This window comes from Hippopotamus amphibius, chromosome 1 (genome assembly GCF_030028045.1).
Source record: "Hippopotamus amphibius kiboko isolate mHipAmp2 chromosome 1, mHipAmp2.hap2, whole genome shotgun sequence".
Taxonomy (NCBI): domain Eukaryota; kingdom Metazoa; phylum Chordata; class Mammalia; order Artiodactyla; family Hippopotamidae; genus Hippopotamus; species Hippopotamus amphibius.
In genome coordinates, this window is record NC_080186.1 from 44,580,352 (window position 1) to 44,597,585 (window position 17,234).

Consider the following 17,234-nt stretch of genomic DNA (forward strand, 5'->3'; position numbering starts at 1 on the left):
GCCCTGCCGCGCCCGGCTCCGCCCGCGGCCGCCCAGAACACTCTGGGTCCCTAAGTGCCCGGAGGAAAGTGGCTCCCAGGCGGGCTCCCGGCTGCAGGCTCCGGCAGTAAAGGTCCAGGCAGGTGGCCCGGTGGCGGCTGCAGCCACGTGGGTGCTGAGCCAGGCGTCCCCCACCGTTCCCTCCCTTCCCGGCCGGCCACTCACGGCAGTCGTCCTCGTCGCTGTTGTCCGAGCAGTCGTCGTCTTCGTCGCATCTCCACACGGAGGGGATGCAGCGCTCGTTTCGGCACCGGAACTTGTCCTCTTCGCACTCCTTGCCCGCCTCTGGGGAGGGTGGGGGGTGGAGGAGAGGGGGCTTGAGCCGGATCCCCGGCGCAAGCGGCCCTGGAGGGGTCTACTGAGTGAAGGAAAGAGGGCGATGCTGAAGCCAACGACCTCGAGGCCTCTGGCACCCTGGATCAGGAAGGAGGCAGAATGGCAAGGGTTCCTGGGATGACGAGCTGCTCTGTGGCACGACGAGGCCAAGCACACACACCACTTAGGTACACCCCCCATTTATAACACTCACCCGCACACTTGGCCCATAGTGAGAGATCCACACAGACACAGCCCACAGGGAGCCCCTGAACACGCCGCGACACGCGCACTGGGCGCTGCGGGCACAACCCCCTCGCACGCAGCCCCTCTTTCTCTGCAACACGCAGGGGTCGCGGGAAACGCATTGTCAGGCGGGGTAGTCTGCGGGCTCCGCTCACCGCCGCCGCCGTGTCAAATTAACCCCAGCGGCGAGGATCACACAGCTCTCCCGAAAGCATCGGTGACCACCCCCAGCAAAGTTCCCGGCCCCCATGGCGCCCATCCCCCAAGAGCAGGTGCCTGAGGGGCAGAGCCCACCACACAGGGAGCCCCGGGGGCGGGGGCCGAGGGCAAAATAAGGGAGCGCTGGGTCCCGGGGAGCATACCCCACCCAGGCGCCCCCCCTGCCAGGCCCGGGCTCGGGGGCCCCGACGCAACCCGCCCCCCGGCCGCCGGGCCGTGCTTTGTTGGCCGCTCCGGCGGCGCAAAGCCGGGCCGGGGACCGGCCGCACGCACCTTGGCCGCCGCGCTGTGGATCTGTCGCCGCCGCGAGATGCTGGAGCTGCAGCAGCAGCAGCAGCAGCAGCAGCGCCAGCGGCCGGAGCGCGCCCCGCTGGGGGCGGCTCATGGCGGGCCCCGGGCTCCGGCCGCCGCGCCCCGCGCACCCCCTGCCGCCGCCGCGCCTCAGCCCGCCAAATCCTTGCCGCGGCGCCGGGGCTGCCGCTGCCCCCGCCGCCGCCGCCGCCGCCGCTGCCGCCCGCCCCGGCTCCTCGGCTGCATTTCAAGCAGGTTCCGTGACGCTCGGCGGCGGGGCGGGCTCAGGCTGGGCGCGCGGCCCCGGGCCTGGGCTGCCGCCGCCGGCGCGCGCGCCCCCTCCCGCTGCCGCCTCCGCCCGGCGCCCTTCCCGCTGCCGCCTCCTCTCCCTCCTCCCTCATGCCCTTGGTCCACTGCTCCCCGCTCTGGGCCCGCCGCGTGCTGGGCGCTACAGACGCTGCGATGAGCCAGGCGAGGTCCCTACCCCTAGAGGTAGCAGACGGCCCCAGGGAAGCAGCACAGGCTGCTTGGAGGAGGTGACAGGCTGATGGGAGGCTGAGAGATCCTAGGAGTAAACGTGGGCAGGAGGGGAGAGGATGTTCCCGGTGCACAGGCCTGTGCGTGTGCCCGTGGAGCAGGGCTGGTAGTGGATAGGGGATGGGGTGCTAGGATTAGTGTGATCAGGGAGAAGCTGGGGCGGCGGGAATGGACCTCTGCACCCCTCCAAGGCTCCAACCGGATATTACACATTCGTGCAGCTGGTTTGCGCATGTTGCATTCTCATGTGAGAATTCCCAGCGCTGAGGATGTGAGGCAGGTGGCTTGGGCCTGGTGCACAGACTTGATTCATTCAATCTCATTTGGCTTTCTGTTGGGCCAGGCTGAGGGGCAGGCAATCGGGGGACCTGCAGGGACAACAGGGTAGTCCTTTCTCTGATGGAGAAGGGTGGAGATTGTGGGACCCCACATAAAGGATGCCTCATCCCTGCTAATAGGGGACATATACCCAGGGCTGCTGTCCGCCCCTGCTGGCATGAATAAGACTCCTCCCCTGGAAGGTCTCAGCCCCATCTCACCCATGCCAGGGTGCTGCTGACTAAATTTTAGTTACCTGCCAGTAAACAAGGCCCAGCCAGCACAGTCTTTTTGGACAAAGAGTTTTGGGGGCACTGGCCACTAAAAGAGAGAGACTTGAAGGTGGCTAGGGCTGATGTAGGTCCACCCACCTCTCCTCTCTTGATACCTCACCTCCATGGCAGAGGGGCCGAAGAAGGGGCTTCAGGAGCTGCTAGTCTCAGGCATGGAAGCCATTCTGTCTCACCAGCAGTCCTATTACTGGGTCTTATTTCTTCCCCAATGGCAGCCCCTTGGCAATGTCTCTGGCCACCCCATGGGAGAACGGTGCAGACCCCAGAGGGCCCAGCAGGTTCTCCTGCCATCACCTCTTCTATCTTTTGTTCATTCAGTCATCCAACAAGCACATCCCAGCACTGCTCTGTGCCAACCCTGAACCTAGGAGTGCCAAGGTGAATCAGACATGATAGGAGCTTGATTGGTGGGGAGACAGACCATCAACAGACAGACAATGAAATGCACGCATGCTTTTGACGAAAACTTAGGGAGCACCTACTGTGTGCTGGGCATTGTCCAGGGATACAGTGTAGAAATAGATGATGTCCCTCTTTGCTTTCCTGTACCTTACATCTTAGTTGGGAGAGACAGACACAAAAGCAAGAAAACAAACAAAATATGATAATAACTCTAGATCATCATAACTGCTATGGAAAAAATAAAATAGGGTGATGTGAGAGTGATGGGAGGTAACTTTAGAGAGGTGATCATGGAAGGCCTCTCTGAGGAGGTGACATTTCACTGAATGGCAAGAAGGAGCCTGCTGTAGATTGAATGTTTGTGTCCTCCCAGAATTCATATGTTAAAACCTAACCCCCAATGTCAGGGTATTTGAAGGTGGGGTCTTTGGGAGTCAGTTAGGACATAAATGGGATTAGTGCCCTTATAAAAGAGGCCCCAAAGAGATCTCTAGCCCCTTCTACCATGTGAGGACACATCAAGACAGTCATCTCTGAAACGGGAAGTGGGCTCACCAGATATCAAATCTGTTGGCATCTTGATCTTTCAGTGCCTTGATCTTGGATTTCTCAGGTTCCCAATAAATTCCTGTTGTTTTTAAGCCACCCAGTCTATGACATTTTGTTATGACAGCGCAAATGGACTAAGACAGAGCCCAACCATAGGAATATTGGCTGGAAGGGCATTCCTGGCAAAGAGAACAGCAGGGCAGAGGCCTTGAGGTGGGCTGGAGCCTGGGGATTAGAAGTTGGGTGACGAGGTGAGGTCAAGAGTCAGCAAGGTTCTGATCATATGAGGACTTTGGAGGCCCTGGCAGGAGGTTTGGATTTTGTTCCAAGCACAACGATGTCCACTGTGACAGCAGGGTGCCTAGGACTGGAGCCCCTCCTGCAGCCGAGGTTGAACACTTCTGCTCAGCCCCTCTGTGGTCTCAGGAAAGTCAGTCCCCATCTCTGAGCTTCATTTTCTCATCTGTGAAATAGAGATGGGGAATTTCAGTGGTTTATTCTAGTTTTAAGATTGTGTGGATTGAAGTCCAGAGGCAGCAAGGTAGAGATTAAGAGCATGGGCTCTGGGTTGGACTGCCTGGGTTTAAATCTGTTCCTTCCCTTCCTAGCTATATAACCTTGGACAACTCAACCTCTGTGGCTCAGTTTCTTCATCTGTAAAATGGGAATGATGACAGTACCTCACAGGGTTGTGAGGTTACATTAGAGGAGATTACGTATGCACAGCATGCAGTGAACTGTAGGTGCTTAGTAGCTATTAGTTATGTTACTATTATTCAAACATAACTCCCTGTCAAAAACCCCTGATAACTTCCTAACACTCAAAGAGTAAAGACTGAGCCTTCCTTGACCTCCCCTCCAAGGGGGGTCTCTGCTCATACTTTTCGACACACATCCAGCTGCCTAAGTGGGCAACTCCTTGTCTCTCAAAACCCCCCTCATTGGAGGTTCTCCAGGCTCCTTTCAGCTCCCACCCAGTTTGGGCCACTTCTCTCTCTCCCTAGACAGCCTGTGACCTTCCTGAGGACAGGAATCAGTTCTCCTGCATTTCTGGGTCCCTGGCACAGGGCACGTTTGATCAATGTTTGTTTGTTGTTGCCTTTACTCATGGTTCCTGTATCCCTAGGAGGACTATGTCTTATTCATCCCTATTTTCAGAGGATAAATACAAGTCTTGGCATAAAACAAGCATTAGATAAATGATGTTTAAATCCTTGAAAATGTTAAAAGGAAAACCATATCAAGTGATAATGATAGCTAATACTTATTGTACACTTGCTGGGGTGGGGGGAGGGGGTCAGGCACCGTCTAGGTATTTTAAACGCTTTAACTCATTTAATCCTTACAGCATCTCCATGAGGCAGGTTTTATGTTGACCCCATTCTACAGATGAGCGAACTAAGGGGTGCAGAGGTCATACAGCTAGTGAATGGCAGGGCTAGTCCTTGAACCCAGAGGGCAGAACTAGGAATTTTTCAGGGCACCTAAGTTGGTTAATTCCAGTGAGGGGCAAATGAAGAAAGCCCAACCTTTGACACACACCATACACCAAATGGACACTGAGGTCCTTATACAACTTGTTCCCAAGTGGCTTCTTGTCCTCACCTGTCCTCTCTCTCCATCCTAGGCGACTCAAGCATACAGGCCTCATCCAGTCCTGGGTTTCCAAAGAAAACCCTCAAACCCAACCCCAAGTGCAATGAATTCCCCACGAGACAGAAACAGGTAACATTCTACCAGCTGTTAGCATGTCACCCTGCCCATCCCAAGTTTCTGTGTCCTACCTTCAGAGCCACCAGAGGCCAGTGGCCCAGCCCTTACACGTTCTGCTCCCTCACTCTGTGCCCCAGGAGAGGCTCAGGCCTCAGGCCTCTGCCAGTCTGTACCCTCTGCTGAGAACACTCTTGTGCTGGCTGACTTCTAATGCATCCTTTGGGCCTCAGCTCACATTCCTCCTCGTCTAGAGAGGTCCTCCCTGCTCCTCTGGCCTCCTACAAAACTCTATGTCCCAATCTCTCTGATCACGCTGGGCTATCATTATTGGATCCTCCATCCAATAAGGAGCTGCTCAAGTCAGAAACTGGGTCATCCTGGTCCCTGCTGTGTCCTCAGTGATAACTTGTTAAAGGGTAGTGTGACCATATGAATTCTCTTCAGGGCCAGGGCCAGAGAGCCTTCTGCATATGCACCTCCCCCCGCCTGCTCTGGCCAGCCTTGTGCTGGGCAAGGGGCACCGATGAGCAAGACCCCATCCCTGCCCTTGAGGATCTCTGGTCTGGGGACACACAGTGTCAGTGCAGGGTGATGAGAGCCCCAGAGAGGGGGTGCCCACAGGCACCACAACCCCACCCCCAGGTGTCCAAGTCTGCGTCGACCACCCAGCCAGTGTCAGAGGCCAGTGGCCCCAAGCTAACCACAGCTGAGCTGCAAGGGCAGCAGAGCTGTCCCGCTGGCCACTGCCTTCACTTTACAGCAGTCTAGCCTAAGTCCATCATGCTGTACTGGGAACCAATGGCCAATTTCTCTTTGCCACTGTCCCTGTGTCTGCCTGTCTACCTGTCTGTCTCTCTCTTTCTTTCCCGGCAGAGTGTTACCTAGTAGTATTAATTGCCTATTGCTGCATAATAAAATACCCCAAAACTTAGCCACTCAAAATCAACAACAAATATTTATTATCCCTCACAGTGTCTGTGGGTCAGGAATTTGGGAGCAACTTAGTTGGGACAAGATGTTGGCCAGGCTGTAGTCTTCTGAAGGTTTAACTGAGGCTGGAGGGTCTGGGTTGGCTCATTCACATGGCTGGCAAGTTCATGTTGGCTGTTGGCAGGAGGACTCAGTTTTTCACCACACGGATTTCTCCATAGGACAGCTTGAGTGTCCTTATGACCTGGCAGCCAGCTTCTGCCATCCAAGAGGGAGAGAGAAAAAGCAAGGAGGAAGTCACAATGTCTTTGATGACCTAACTAGGGAGGTCACACTCCATCATTTCAGCAGTATCCTATTGGTTTCACACGTCAGCCCTATTCCATGTGCATGTGGGAAGGACTACATGGGAAAGTGACAGCCAGGAGGCAAAAATCACTGTGAGCCATCTCGGAGACTGGCTGCCACATTATCTCATAGGATTAGTGAGGATGAAATATGTTAATATTAGTGTTTAGAAGAGTTTTCTGTACATAGTATACCTTATATAGGTGTTTGCTATTATATTGCTGTTGTCTTTTCTGGTACATAGTAAGCACTCCATAAGGATTCTCTGCAATTATCGTGAACGTTATTGCCGTTAGCTGCAGAACCCCATTCATCATACAGAGGAAGATACCCAGGAACTGGGAGGATGAGGAGGCTTCAGGGTTTCAGAGCTGACCAGAGCAGAGCAAGACAAACCCAGTGTTGGTTTCCTGGCTCCTGGCCGGATGCTCTCAGGAGAGTCACAACTGCCTCCTTCACTGCCTTGCTGTAGGACGCTGGGCAGGTCCCTTTTCCTCTCTGGACTTGGGCTCCCCATCGCTAGCATGAGGGTTGGACTAGGTCAGTATTTCCCATGACCAGTCAGTCGTTCTTGTCCCTGGGGACTGACTTTCTCCATTTCCACTTTCCTCCTCACTGCCATCCTAGTATTTTCCTTTAAATCCTTTCACTTAATAAACTTCACTTCATCCTAAGCAATAATATCCATGAAATCACAGGTTTGATATGCTAATCATATTTTCCAATACACGTTGAAATAAATATGTGCTTATTCAAATAAACAATGCTCCTCCGTCTATCCAGGTGTGTCTTGCTTCTCTCAGGGCCACCAGCTCTGCGTCGCCCGTCTAATCTGGGGAAAAGGATGGGGGGCAGGAGCCCTGGCCACTCTGCCCCTGACAACAGGCTCCTCAAGTTGACTGGGAGGTTGCCAGGCCCTGGGTGCCCATCGCCTGAGTCACAGGGCCTTCTAAAGGAGGCTCAGCAATTTTCTATTTGCTTTTATTTTGGTTTAGTTTTTATTTTATTTTTTCTTAGAGTTTTACTTCACTTAGTTTAAAGAATCAAATAGTTCTGCAAGCTTGTTATGAAAAACTTAAGTCGTTCACTCCCTACCTCCATTTCTCTCCCAAGAGGCACTTTCAAATCTTTTAGCTGATTCTTTTGGTATTTACCTCCCTATCGTTAAATAACACACATCTCTATTTCTTGATCTTTCAATTTCAGGCTCTATCTTTTGACTTCTCACCAAGACAAGGATTTAACTCTCTCACTGCCACCCCATCTGCACCCACAGATACGCACACACAAGACGCCCACACACTCACTCTCTGTCAGCCCTCACCCATCCTTCCAAAATGGTTGTGATTATTTGATTTTTAAAAGTTTTTAAATTTTTAAAATTATTTTTAGTTGTAGTAAGATATGTATAACATAAAATTTACCTGTTTTAAAGTGTGCATTTCAGTGACATTAAGTACATTCACATTGTTGCATAACCATCACCACTACCCATCTCTAGAACTCTTTTCATCTTGCAAACTGCAACTCTGTACTCATTAAATAACTCCCCATTCTCCTTTGTCCCCAACCCCTGGCAACCACATTCTAAATTCTGTCTCTATGAATTTGACTACTCTAGGTACCTCATATAAATGGAATTATACAGCATTTGCCCTTTTATGACTGGTTAATTTCACTGGCATAATGTCCTCAATGATCATCCATGTTGTAGCGGGTTGCAGAATTTCCTTCCTTTTAAGGATGAATAATATCCCATTACATATGTATTCCACACTGTGTTTATCCATTCATCTGTCCGTGGACACATGGGTTGCTTCCACCTCTTGGCTATGACGAATAATGCTGCTGTGAGCATGGGTGTACAGATGTCTCTTCAAGTCTCTGCTTTCAATTCTTTGCTGTAACATACCCATAAGTAAAGTTGCTGGATCATATGGTAATTCCATTTTTAGTTTTTGAGGACTTACCATACTATTTTCCACAGTAGTTGCACCATTTTACATTTTACAAATGGTGCACAAGGGATCATATCTTTGCCAACACTTGTTATTTGTTTCTTTTTTTATAGCAGCTGTCCTAACAGGTATGAGGTGGTATCTCATTGTGGGTTTTGTGGGGGGTTTTTTGTTTGTTGTTGTTGTTGTTTTGGCCTCACTGCACTACATGTGGGATCTTCCCAGACCAGGGATCGAACCCATGCTCCCTGCAGTCCAGTATCAACCTCTGGACTGCCAGGGAAGTCTCCTCATTGAGGTTTTGATTGGCATTTCTTTGATAGTGATGTTGCACATCATTTCACGCGCTTATTGGCCATTTGTATATCTTCTTAGGAGAAATGACTGTTCTAGTCCTTTGCCCATTTTAAAATTAAGTCATCTGTTTTTTGTTGCTGTTGGGTTGTAGGAGTTCTTTGTATATTCTGGATGTTAATTCCTTATTGGATACATTATTTGCAAATATTTTCTTCCATTCTGTGGGTAACCTATTCACTCTGTTGATTGTGTCTTTAGATACACAGTTTTTATCTTTGATGTAGTCCAATTATCTATTTTTTCTTTCATTGCCTGTGCTTTAATGTCATATATTGAAAGGATTCTTATGTCATCATAACAAAATAAATGCTATTCACAGTGCGCCATGGTTAGTATTTTTTCCTGCATAGTTTTTCTTGGAATTAGTAAGGGATATTGATTTATCATTTTATTTTTTGCTTCATTTCTAAGTATTCATCCCTTATTCCCAAACTCTACCTCATTTGTGTAAATTCCTCTTAATACTATCACCCGTATTAGTACTCTACCAACTGACTTGACTGAAAGTCCCTTGCAGATTTCTGACTCTCCGTCCTGGACTGGTTGATGGCAAGGCCAGCTGCTCAGCTCGTGCTGTGGGCTTTCCGGTCCCCATCATCTAGAGGCTTCTCTGCACTTTTCACCTGTGTTGAATCTCTTGTTTCTGACATCCTGTGTCTTCTTCACTACCTTATTTGGGGGAACATCTGCTCATAGCTTCCTTTTTTTATTATTATTATTACTGAAATATAGTTAGGGACTTCCCTGGCGGTCCAGTGGTTAAGACTCTGCGCTCCCACTGCAGGGGGTGCAGGTTCCATCCCTGGTCAGGGAAATAAGATCCCACAAACTGTGCGGCGCAGCCTAAAAAAAAGGATAAAATGAAGTGTAGTTGATTTACAGTAGTGTGTTAGTTTCAGGTGTACAGCAAAGTGACTCAGTTATATATATATTTTTTTTTCAGATTATTTTCCATTACAGGTTACTACAAAATATTGAATATAGTTCCCTGTGCTATACAGTAAGCCCTTGTTGCTTATCTATTTCATGTATTATAATAGTTTGTATGTGTTAATCTCATACACCTAATTTATCCCTCCCTGTCTCCCTTTCCCTTTTGGTAATCTCAGGACATGGAAACAACCCAAGAGCCCATCAATAGACAAGTGGCTTGAGGGGACTATATATATAACAGAATGTCACTCAGCCATAAAAAAGAATGAAATAATGCCATTCACAGTAACATGGATGGACCTAGAGGTTATCATATTAAGTGAAGTAAGTCAGACAGAGGAAGATAAATATCATATGATATCACTTATATGTGGAATCTAAAATGTAATACGAATGAACTTACAAAGCAAACAGACTCACAGACATAGAAAACAACCTTAGGTTCATAGCTTTCTGAGAGGAGATATTTGAGGTAAACTTTTTAAGACCTTGTATTTCTAAAAATGCCTCTTATTTAATTGGCAGTTTGATGAGGTATAGAGTTCCAAGTTGGAAATAATTTTCCTTTTGAATCTTGAAGCCTTACTCCATTGTCTTCTAGCTGATGTTGAAAAGGCCAAAGCCATTTTGTTTCCTGTTTATAGAACCCTGGTTTTTCTCTCTGGAAGTGTTTAGACACCTGTGTCCTCAGTGTGTCTTTGAATAAATCTGTTTCCATTCACTGTGCTGGGTTCTCATCTTCAGTTTGGAGAAACTGGAAACTCCAAACTCAGTTTGAGAAACTGGAAACTCATCTTCAGTTTGGAGAAAATTTTCTAGAGCTACCTCTATAATATAATGATTTCCTCACCTCCATTTTCTCTATTTTTTACTTTCTGGATTTTAATTATTCCAATATTGGCCCTCCTGAACTGGTCTTCTACATTTCATATATATATATTTTTTCACCTCTTTTTGTTCTCTATCTGGAAAATTTTCTCAACCTTCTAAAAAGGTTTTTGTGTTTAGTTTTCCTCTGATCATATTTCCAAGTGCCCCTTGTCTTTTTCACTATCTGTTCCTTTTTTATAGTATCTTGTCCTTTTTTCATGATGTAATATTTTCTTTTATTACTTTGAGGACGTTAATAATGTTTTGTTGTTGTTTACTACAAGTATTTATCACCATACATAGTCTCTGCTTCCTCCAAGTTAATTTTTTTCTCATTGTCTAAAAGACTAGCCACAAATTGGGATAACACATTATAGCACAAATAATGAGCAAAGCATTCCACCCAGAATACATAAAGAACTCTTACAAATCAATGCTAAGAAGACAAACAACCTAATTAAAAAATAGAAAAGATATGAACAAGCATTCACAGCAGAGGAAATACGAAAGGAAAATAAACCTGAAGAAAAGATTTTCAACCTTATAGTAATCAGGAAAAAGCAAATTAACACCACAATGAGATTTTCCACAAAAAAAAAAAAAAAAAAAAGGAATCTGACAGTGACAAGTATTGGTGAGGATGGGAAGCCACAGGAATTCTCCTATGTTCTTAATGCAGGGATAATTGCTGCAACCACTTTGGAACTTGTGATTTCATCACAAGTGTAAACCCTGGAGAAATTTGTGCATAAAAGCATCGGGAGACCCATACAAAAATGTTGATAGGAGTGCCATTTATAACGGCAAAAACCTGGAAACCAAGCTAATGTCCTTAGAAGGAAAATGAATTAATAAATTTTGCCATCTCCATATAATGAAATCCTATACCGCAGTGGAAATGAATCAAACACAGCTGCAGCCAACTATGCCAGGGAATCTTAGAAACAGTGCTGAGGGAGAACAGCTTGTTGCAGAAGACTTCATAGAACATAATCCAACATTTAGAGGGCTCAGAAACAAGCAAAAATACAGTATATTGTTTAGCTTTTCGTACATATGCGATACAAGTTTTACTGAGGAAATGATTCAACAAAATTCAAGATAATGTTACTTCTATAGGGATGGCAGGGAAATGGGATTAGGAAGAAGCCCATAGCACTGGTCATGCTCTCATGTTTAAGTTGGGTTCAAAGGTGTTCATTATTATGCTTTACACCCAGGATGGCCATACATCCGGTGTCTCCAGGACAGTCCTAATTCATACCTGTTGTCCCACATAATTATTCACTGCAATCCCTTTCTTTCTCAGAAAGTTCTAATTTCGATAATAAAGTATATGAGCAGTCTGTCTATTTCTTATATAAATGCAACATACATCTGTTTTGTGTATATCTGCTATTACATAATACATGTAATTTTTAATGCCAGGGCCACGGCCTGACCACAATCTAAGGGGATGTTTGTAGTTTGGCGCTGGCGTCCTTCTGAACCAGTCTGGGTATCTGTCCTCAGGGCCTCAAATGACCCCCTCCAGCCACTCTGATCTCCTTATGGCCTCGTCCTTGCACCCCACCCTACCCTGGGTCCCACCCCCCACTTTCTCCACCTGTCACTCTGTGTGGGGCTGTCCTCCAGAGTCCCTGAGACCTCACCTGCAAGCCAGGGTCATTGACGTCCCCTCTGTGCCAAAGGCTTTGTGCTGGGCAATGTTCAGGGGTCCCAGCCCAGGTCCTGCCCTAGAGGGGCTATCAAGGTTCAGACCAAGATAGAGACTGTGACAACTCAGAGGATCAGAGCAGAGACACAGCCCCGGGCTACAGCACTACAGAAAATATGGCCCAGCCCAGAGACCCAGGGATGACTGCCTGGAGCTGAGTGAGCTCGTGGGAAATGTGGGGAGAGAGCTCCAGGCAGAGAGAACATGGAGTGAGCCATGGGATGGGGAAGAGTGAGCTGGGCTCAGGGAAGGCAGTCTGCACCATTCAATCTAAGTAGAGCACAGGGCACAGGACAACAGGGCAGCGCAGCAGAGGGAAGCAAGACTGGCAAGGGCACCTCCTGGGGGCCTTGAATGCCAAGCCTCAGACCTTGGGCTGTATCCTGAGGACAGCAAGGAGGCTCTGAAAGAGTTAAAGCGAAGCAAAGAAAACTATGAAGTCAGGAAGAGTGATATCAAATGAGGTGAAGAAGGAAACTGGGGAGGAGAGTCAGAGAGACAGAAGGGGACAAAGCAGCAGAGAAATATACTATCTGCTTAATCTTGGAAGCACACTCCCCTGACAGCCTCCCCACCTCCATCCTGCATCCTACCACTCACACACTGATGCTACACACGCTAAGAGATCTGAATAGCTCAAGGGTCTTGTGTCTAGACACTGCTGTAGGACTTTCTAGGTTCAAATCCCAGCATTGCCCGCATCCTACCTGTGTAACCTTGGCAAATGGCTCAGTGGGCAGAGCTGAAGCTTAAACTTCAGATTAAACGCAGTGGACTGCTATCCAAGGGCGTCGTGATCTTGCGTGACAATGCACGTCCTCACACTTCTGCCCACACTGTCATACTCCGCAAAAACTTCGTTTTGAGGTGTTAAAGCATCCTCCCTATAGTCCTGATCTTGCTCCATTGGACTTTCACCTGTTTGGTTCCCTGAAAGCAACCTTACGTGGATGAATATTCACTGATTCTTCTGATGAAGAAGTGAAGACAGCAGTGCATTCGTGGCTCACAGCTCAGCCTAAAACATTTTTTAGTGAAGGAATACAAAAGCTCGTTGATAGATGGACAAAGTGTAATGAAAAGCAAGGAGATTATGTCAAAAAATGATGTATTTGTCTTTTATAAAAGTTAATTAAAATAAATGCTACAGCCAGAGTGCAGATAATTTTTGACTCACTCTCGTATTTAAGGACAAGGCTGCCTAGGGCACCTGGAGGAACAGCTTGAGCCTGGACTGGCGGTAACGGCTTGCTGGTCTGAAAGCACAAGCGGAAAGAAGGAAACAGGAGCCAGGAATCAGCCCAAGAGCCCCCCTCCTGCACAGGCCCCTCCACCCAGGAGCCCGATAGACACATCGTTTATCTTCCCCTCCAGGCATGAGCTCCAGCGGGAGGTGGTGGCCTGGTTTCCCAGGCCCTGCTACCCAGGCTCCAGCCTGTCTCCAAGGAGACATCCTCCCAGCCTCAGGCCAGAGCCAGCCAGCCCACCCGGGGAATACCTCCAATATGCAAGCAGTTTGGCATCTCCACGTGTGATCCCACTGGTGGGTGGTGTTGCATGTTTCTACGTGATTGAAACTTCACGTGTGTGTTCAGGAGTGTAGACAGCTGACTACTTCTGCAGTATGTGATTCTCTGTGGGTGGCTTGGCCCTGTGTGTTTGGATTGTGTGCTGTGTGCCTGTGCACATGGGTGTGGTCATGTATGCACGTGAAGTCACAGAGGTTACCTTGTTGCTTGCTTGAGTGTAAGCACATACATGAGCATCTTGTTTAGAAGGTCATAGTGTGTGCATAGGCCTTGGGTGTGTGGGTGTACCCTATGAGAAGAGAGTGGTATGTTTCTATGTGCTTGCGTGTTTCTGAGTGTGTTGCTGTATGTGTAGAGGGCATTGTGTGCTTGCATAAAACTATTAGGTGAACAGGCCAGGGATTGAAACAGACACAGACAAAATCACAATGGTGTGTGATGGGGGCATGAAAGGGGCCATGGGGGCCATAGGGTTTCATAGGAATACAGGACAAACTCTGTTTACAGGGAGAAGGGGTGTGAGAGAGACTTCAGGAAGGAGTAGTCAGAGCAAAGACCCAGAAATTGGAAAGGGCATAGTGAAACAACGTTGTAAGTGTCCTCACTTAAGAGGACCTGGAGGGGTAGGTTACAGGACAAAAGGCAGGGTGTATGGGCATGGCTCCCAGGTCGTGGGGCCTGCTGTAGAGTTCCCTGTCTGGGCTCAGGAAACTGAGAGGGGAGGCCCGGGTGAGGATGGAGAACAGGAGGCACACACCTCCTCCCTCCTGGCATCAGCTGGGCCAGCCCTGACTTGGGTTTCTAGGGAGATGGATGGTGAGGCTCCTGCATTGTTCTCAGGCTGTTGATTCTCTGTCCTGGTGGTTATAGCCTGTGTCCCCGACTCGATCTTGGGGTGGGGCTGGAGTGAGGGGGGTGGGGAGCAGTCTGGGACAGAAATCCCTGGGGCCTGCATCCTCATTGCTGGCTCTGCAGCTGACATACTGATAACAGAGCTGAGGGGAAGAGCCCCTGTGGGTTTGGGGTTCAGCACACGTATCATGCAAGGTGCTCTATGTTCATAATGTAGTGAGTGAAAGCCAAGACTTTGGAGCTGGAAGACTTGAATCCAAATTCTGACTTTACCACTCACAGTTTGTGGCCTTGGGCATGTTACTTAACCTCTCTGTGCCTCAGTTTCTGGATCCATAACCGGGAGAAGATAATAGGAGCACGGATGCCTGTTGACACTGTTGATGTGTGGGTGAAACCACTTAACATGTGTAAAATATTTAGAACAATCATAACAATGTTTTCTTAGGTCAGTCTCCTAAGGCAATAGAAATAAAGACAAAAATAAACAAGTGGAAACTAATCAAACTTACAAGCTTTTGCACAGCAAAGGAAACCGTAAAAAACCCAAAAAGACAACATATGGAATGGGAGAAGATATTTGCAAATGCTACAACAGAAAAGAACTTAATCTCCAAAATATACAAACAGCTCATACAACTCAACAACAAAAAAACAAACAACCCAGTTGAAAAATGGGCAGAAGACCTTAATAGACATTTCTCCAAAAAAAAATACAGACAGCCAGTTGGCACACGAAAAGATGCTCAACATCACTAATTATTAGAAAAATGCAAATAAAAACTATGATGAGGTACCACTTCACACTGGTCAGAATTTGTCGTGAAAAAGTCTACAAATCACAAATGCTGGAGAGGGTATGGAGAAGAGGGAACCCTCCTACCCTGTTGGTAGGAATGTAAGTTGGTGCAGCCATTATGGAAAACAGTATGGAGGTCCCTCAGAAAACTGTAAATAGAATTACCATATGATCCAGCAGTCCCACTCCTGGAAATATACCCAGACAGAACTATAATCCAAAATGATTCATGCACCCTTATGTTCATAGCAGCACTATTCACAATAGCCAAGACATGTAAATAACCCAAATGTTCATCAACAGATGAATGGATAAAGAAGATGTGGTACATATATACAGTGGAATACTACTCAGCCATAAAAAAGAACAAAATAATGCCATTTGCAGCAACATGGATGCAATTAGAGATTATCACACTAAGCGAAGTAAATCAGAAAAAGACAAATACCATGTGATATCACTTACATGTGGAATCTAAAATATGGCACAAATGAACCTATCTACAAAACAGAAACAGACTCACAGACACAGAGAACAGACTTGTGGTTGCCAAGGGGGAGAGGGGGAGGGAGAGGGATGGATTGGGAGTTTGAGGTTGGTAGATGCAAACTATTACATTTAGAATGGATAAACAAGGTCCTACTGTACAGCACAGGGAACTATGTTCAATATCCTGTGATAAACCACAATGGGAAAGAATATTTAAAAAGAGTGTAAAATACTTAAAACAGCCCCTGGCATGGTTAATTAAAGGCTATGGGAGCTTTAGCTACTATTTTATTTTTCATTCTATGTTCTCACTAAGACTGGATGAGGTACAAATCGCTTTCTTCATTTAAAGAACTCAGGCTGTAGACTCACCCAGGGCTGACTCTGAATCTATTCCCAGCTGTGTGACCCGGGGAAAGACTCAGCTTTCGCCCTCCCAGTCCTGAAACAGGGCTGTCGTCAGGAATATACGGAAGGATGCATGCAAGGCTCTGAGCCCACTGGCGCAGGGCAAACACTTTGACGAGTCATAAAGGATGAGGAAAGGAGAATCAGAGAGGTTAAGAGGGTTGGCCAAGGTCACAGAGCCAATAAGAGGCAGGGCTGGGACGACTGAAACCCAGGCATCTCCACCCTGCCAGGCTGCCTGTCCCCGGGCCTTGAGTTCTCCTCTGGAAGGCGAGGAGCTGGGTTGAGAGGGTGGATGGGTGGGTCAGTGGGATGGAAGATGCTGCATTCAGGCTCCAGACACCTGCTACAAACCTGGGAGGGGAGCAAGGAAGCCCAGAGTGCCAAAGCCAAGCCAGGGCCAGAATTATGTTGCTGTGGCTCCAGACTACTGCTCTTCCACCTCCCACCTTCTCTACCCAGAGACCCTCCCCTGAACCCAGGCCTCTCAGAACCCGCTCCTTAGCGGCGGCCCCCACGTGTCTCCTCATCCGAGACTCCTCTCCAAGCCATTTGCCCTGTGACCTTGGGCAGGTCTCAGCCCCTTCCAGCTTGGGGGGGCTCATCTGTCCACCACACGCGATCACTGCTGTGGAAGTGCCTGGCTTGTGTGTTGATGGCCAGCACTTACTGAGCGCCTGCCGTGTGCCAGGCTCTTTTCCAGGCACTTTACCTTCGTTAATTCAGTTAATCCTCCCACCAACCCTGTAAGTGTTGTGCTATTTCCTGTTATCTCCCCCTCTCCAGGATGGAGAAGGTCCCACCTCACAGGGCCATGATGAGGGACAAAGGAGATGATGGAAGAAAATTGCTTTGGACAGGGCTAGGCACCTGATAAGTGCTACCTACATAACTGTTATTGTTATTCCTGGAACTTCAACGTTTATAAAATGGCAGGACCTCCTTGTGCTCCTCTGGGAAAGTGGGGGTTGGGGAGCAGGCATTATTATTATGACTTTTGCAGTGTTCATTTATTTATTCATTCATTCATCAACCCAGCATCCACCCGACGACCAGACCCAGGCCAGGAGCTCTGAACTCTCAGGCCTGAGCCTAAGGCAAGAGGCTGGGGGCCCCCAGCTT

At 48.1% G+C, this 17,234-nt stretch overlaps 1 protein-coding gene across 8 annotated transcripts in view; it reads right to left on the reverse strand.

Moving 5' to 3' along the window:
* LRP8 (LDL receptor related protein 8) overlaps positions 1-1,304 on the reverse strand; it is a 76,033-nt gene extending 74,729 nt beyond the window's left edge. For all 8 annotated transcript variants that reach the window (XM_057711200.1, XM_057711191.1, XM_057711176.1 and 5 more), the window contains exons 1-2: positions 1,093-1,304; positions 205-324 (exon numbers count right to left, since the gene is read on the reverse strand). In XM_057711200.1, the coding sequence (XP_057567183.1) occupies positions 205-324; positions 1,093-1,204 (232 nt within the window). In that variant the 5' untranslated portion in view covers positions 1,205-1,304. The remainder of the gene's footprint in view (positions 1-204; positions 325-1,092) is intronic.
* Between the last annotated feature and the right edge of the window lie 15,930 nt (positions 1,305-17,234).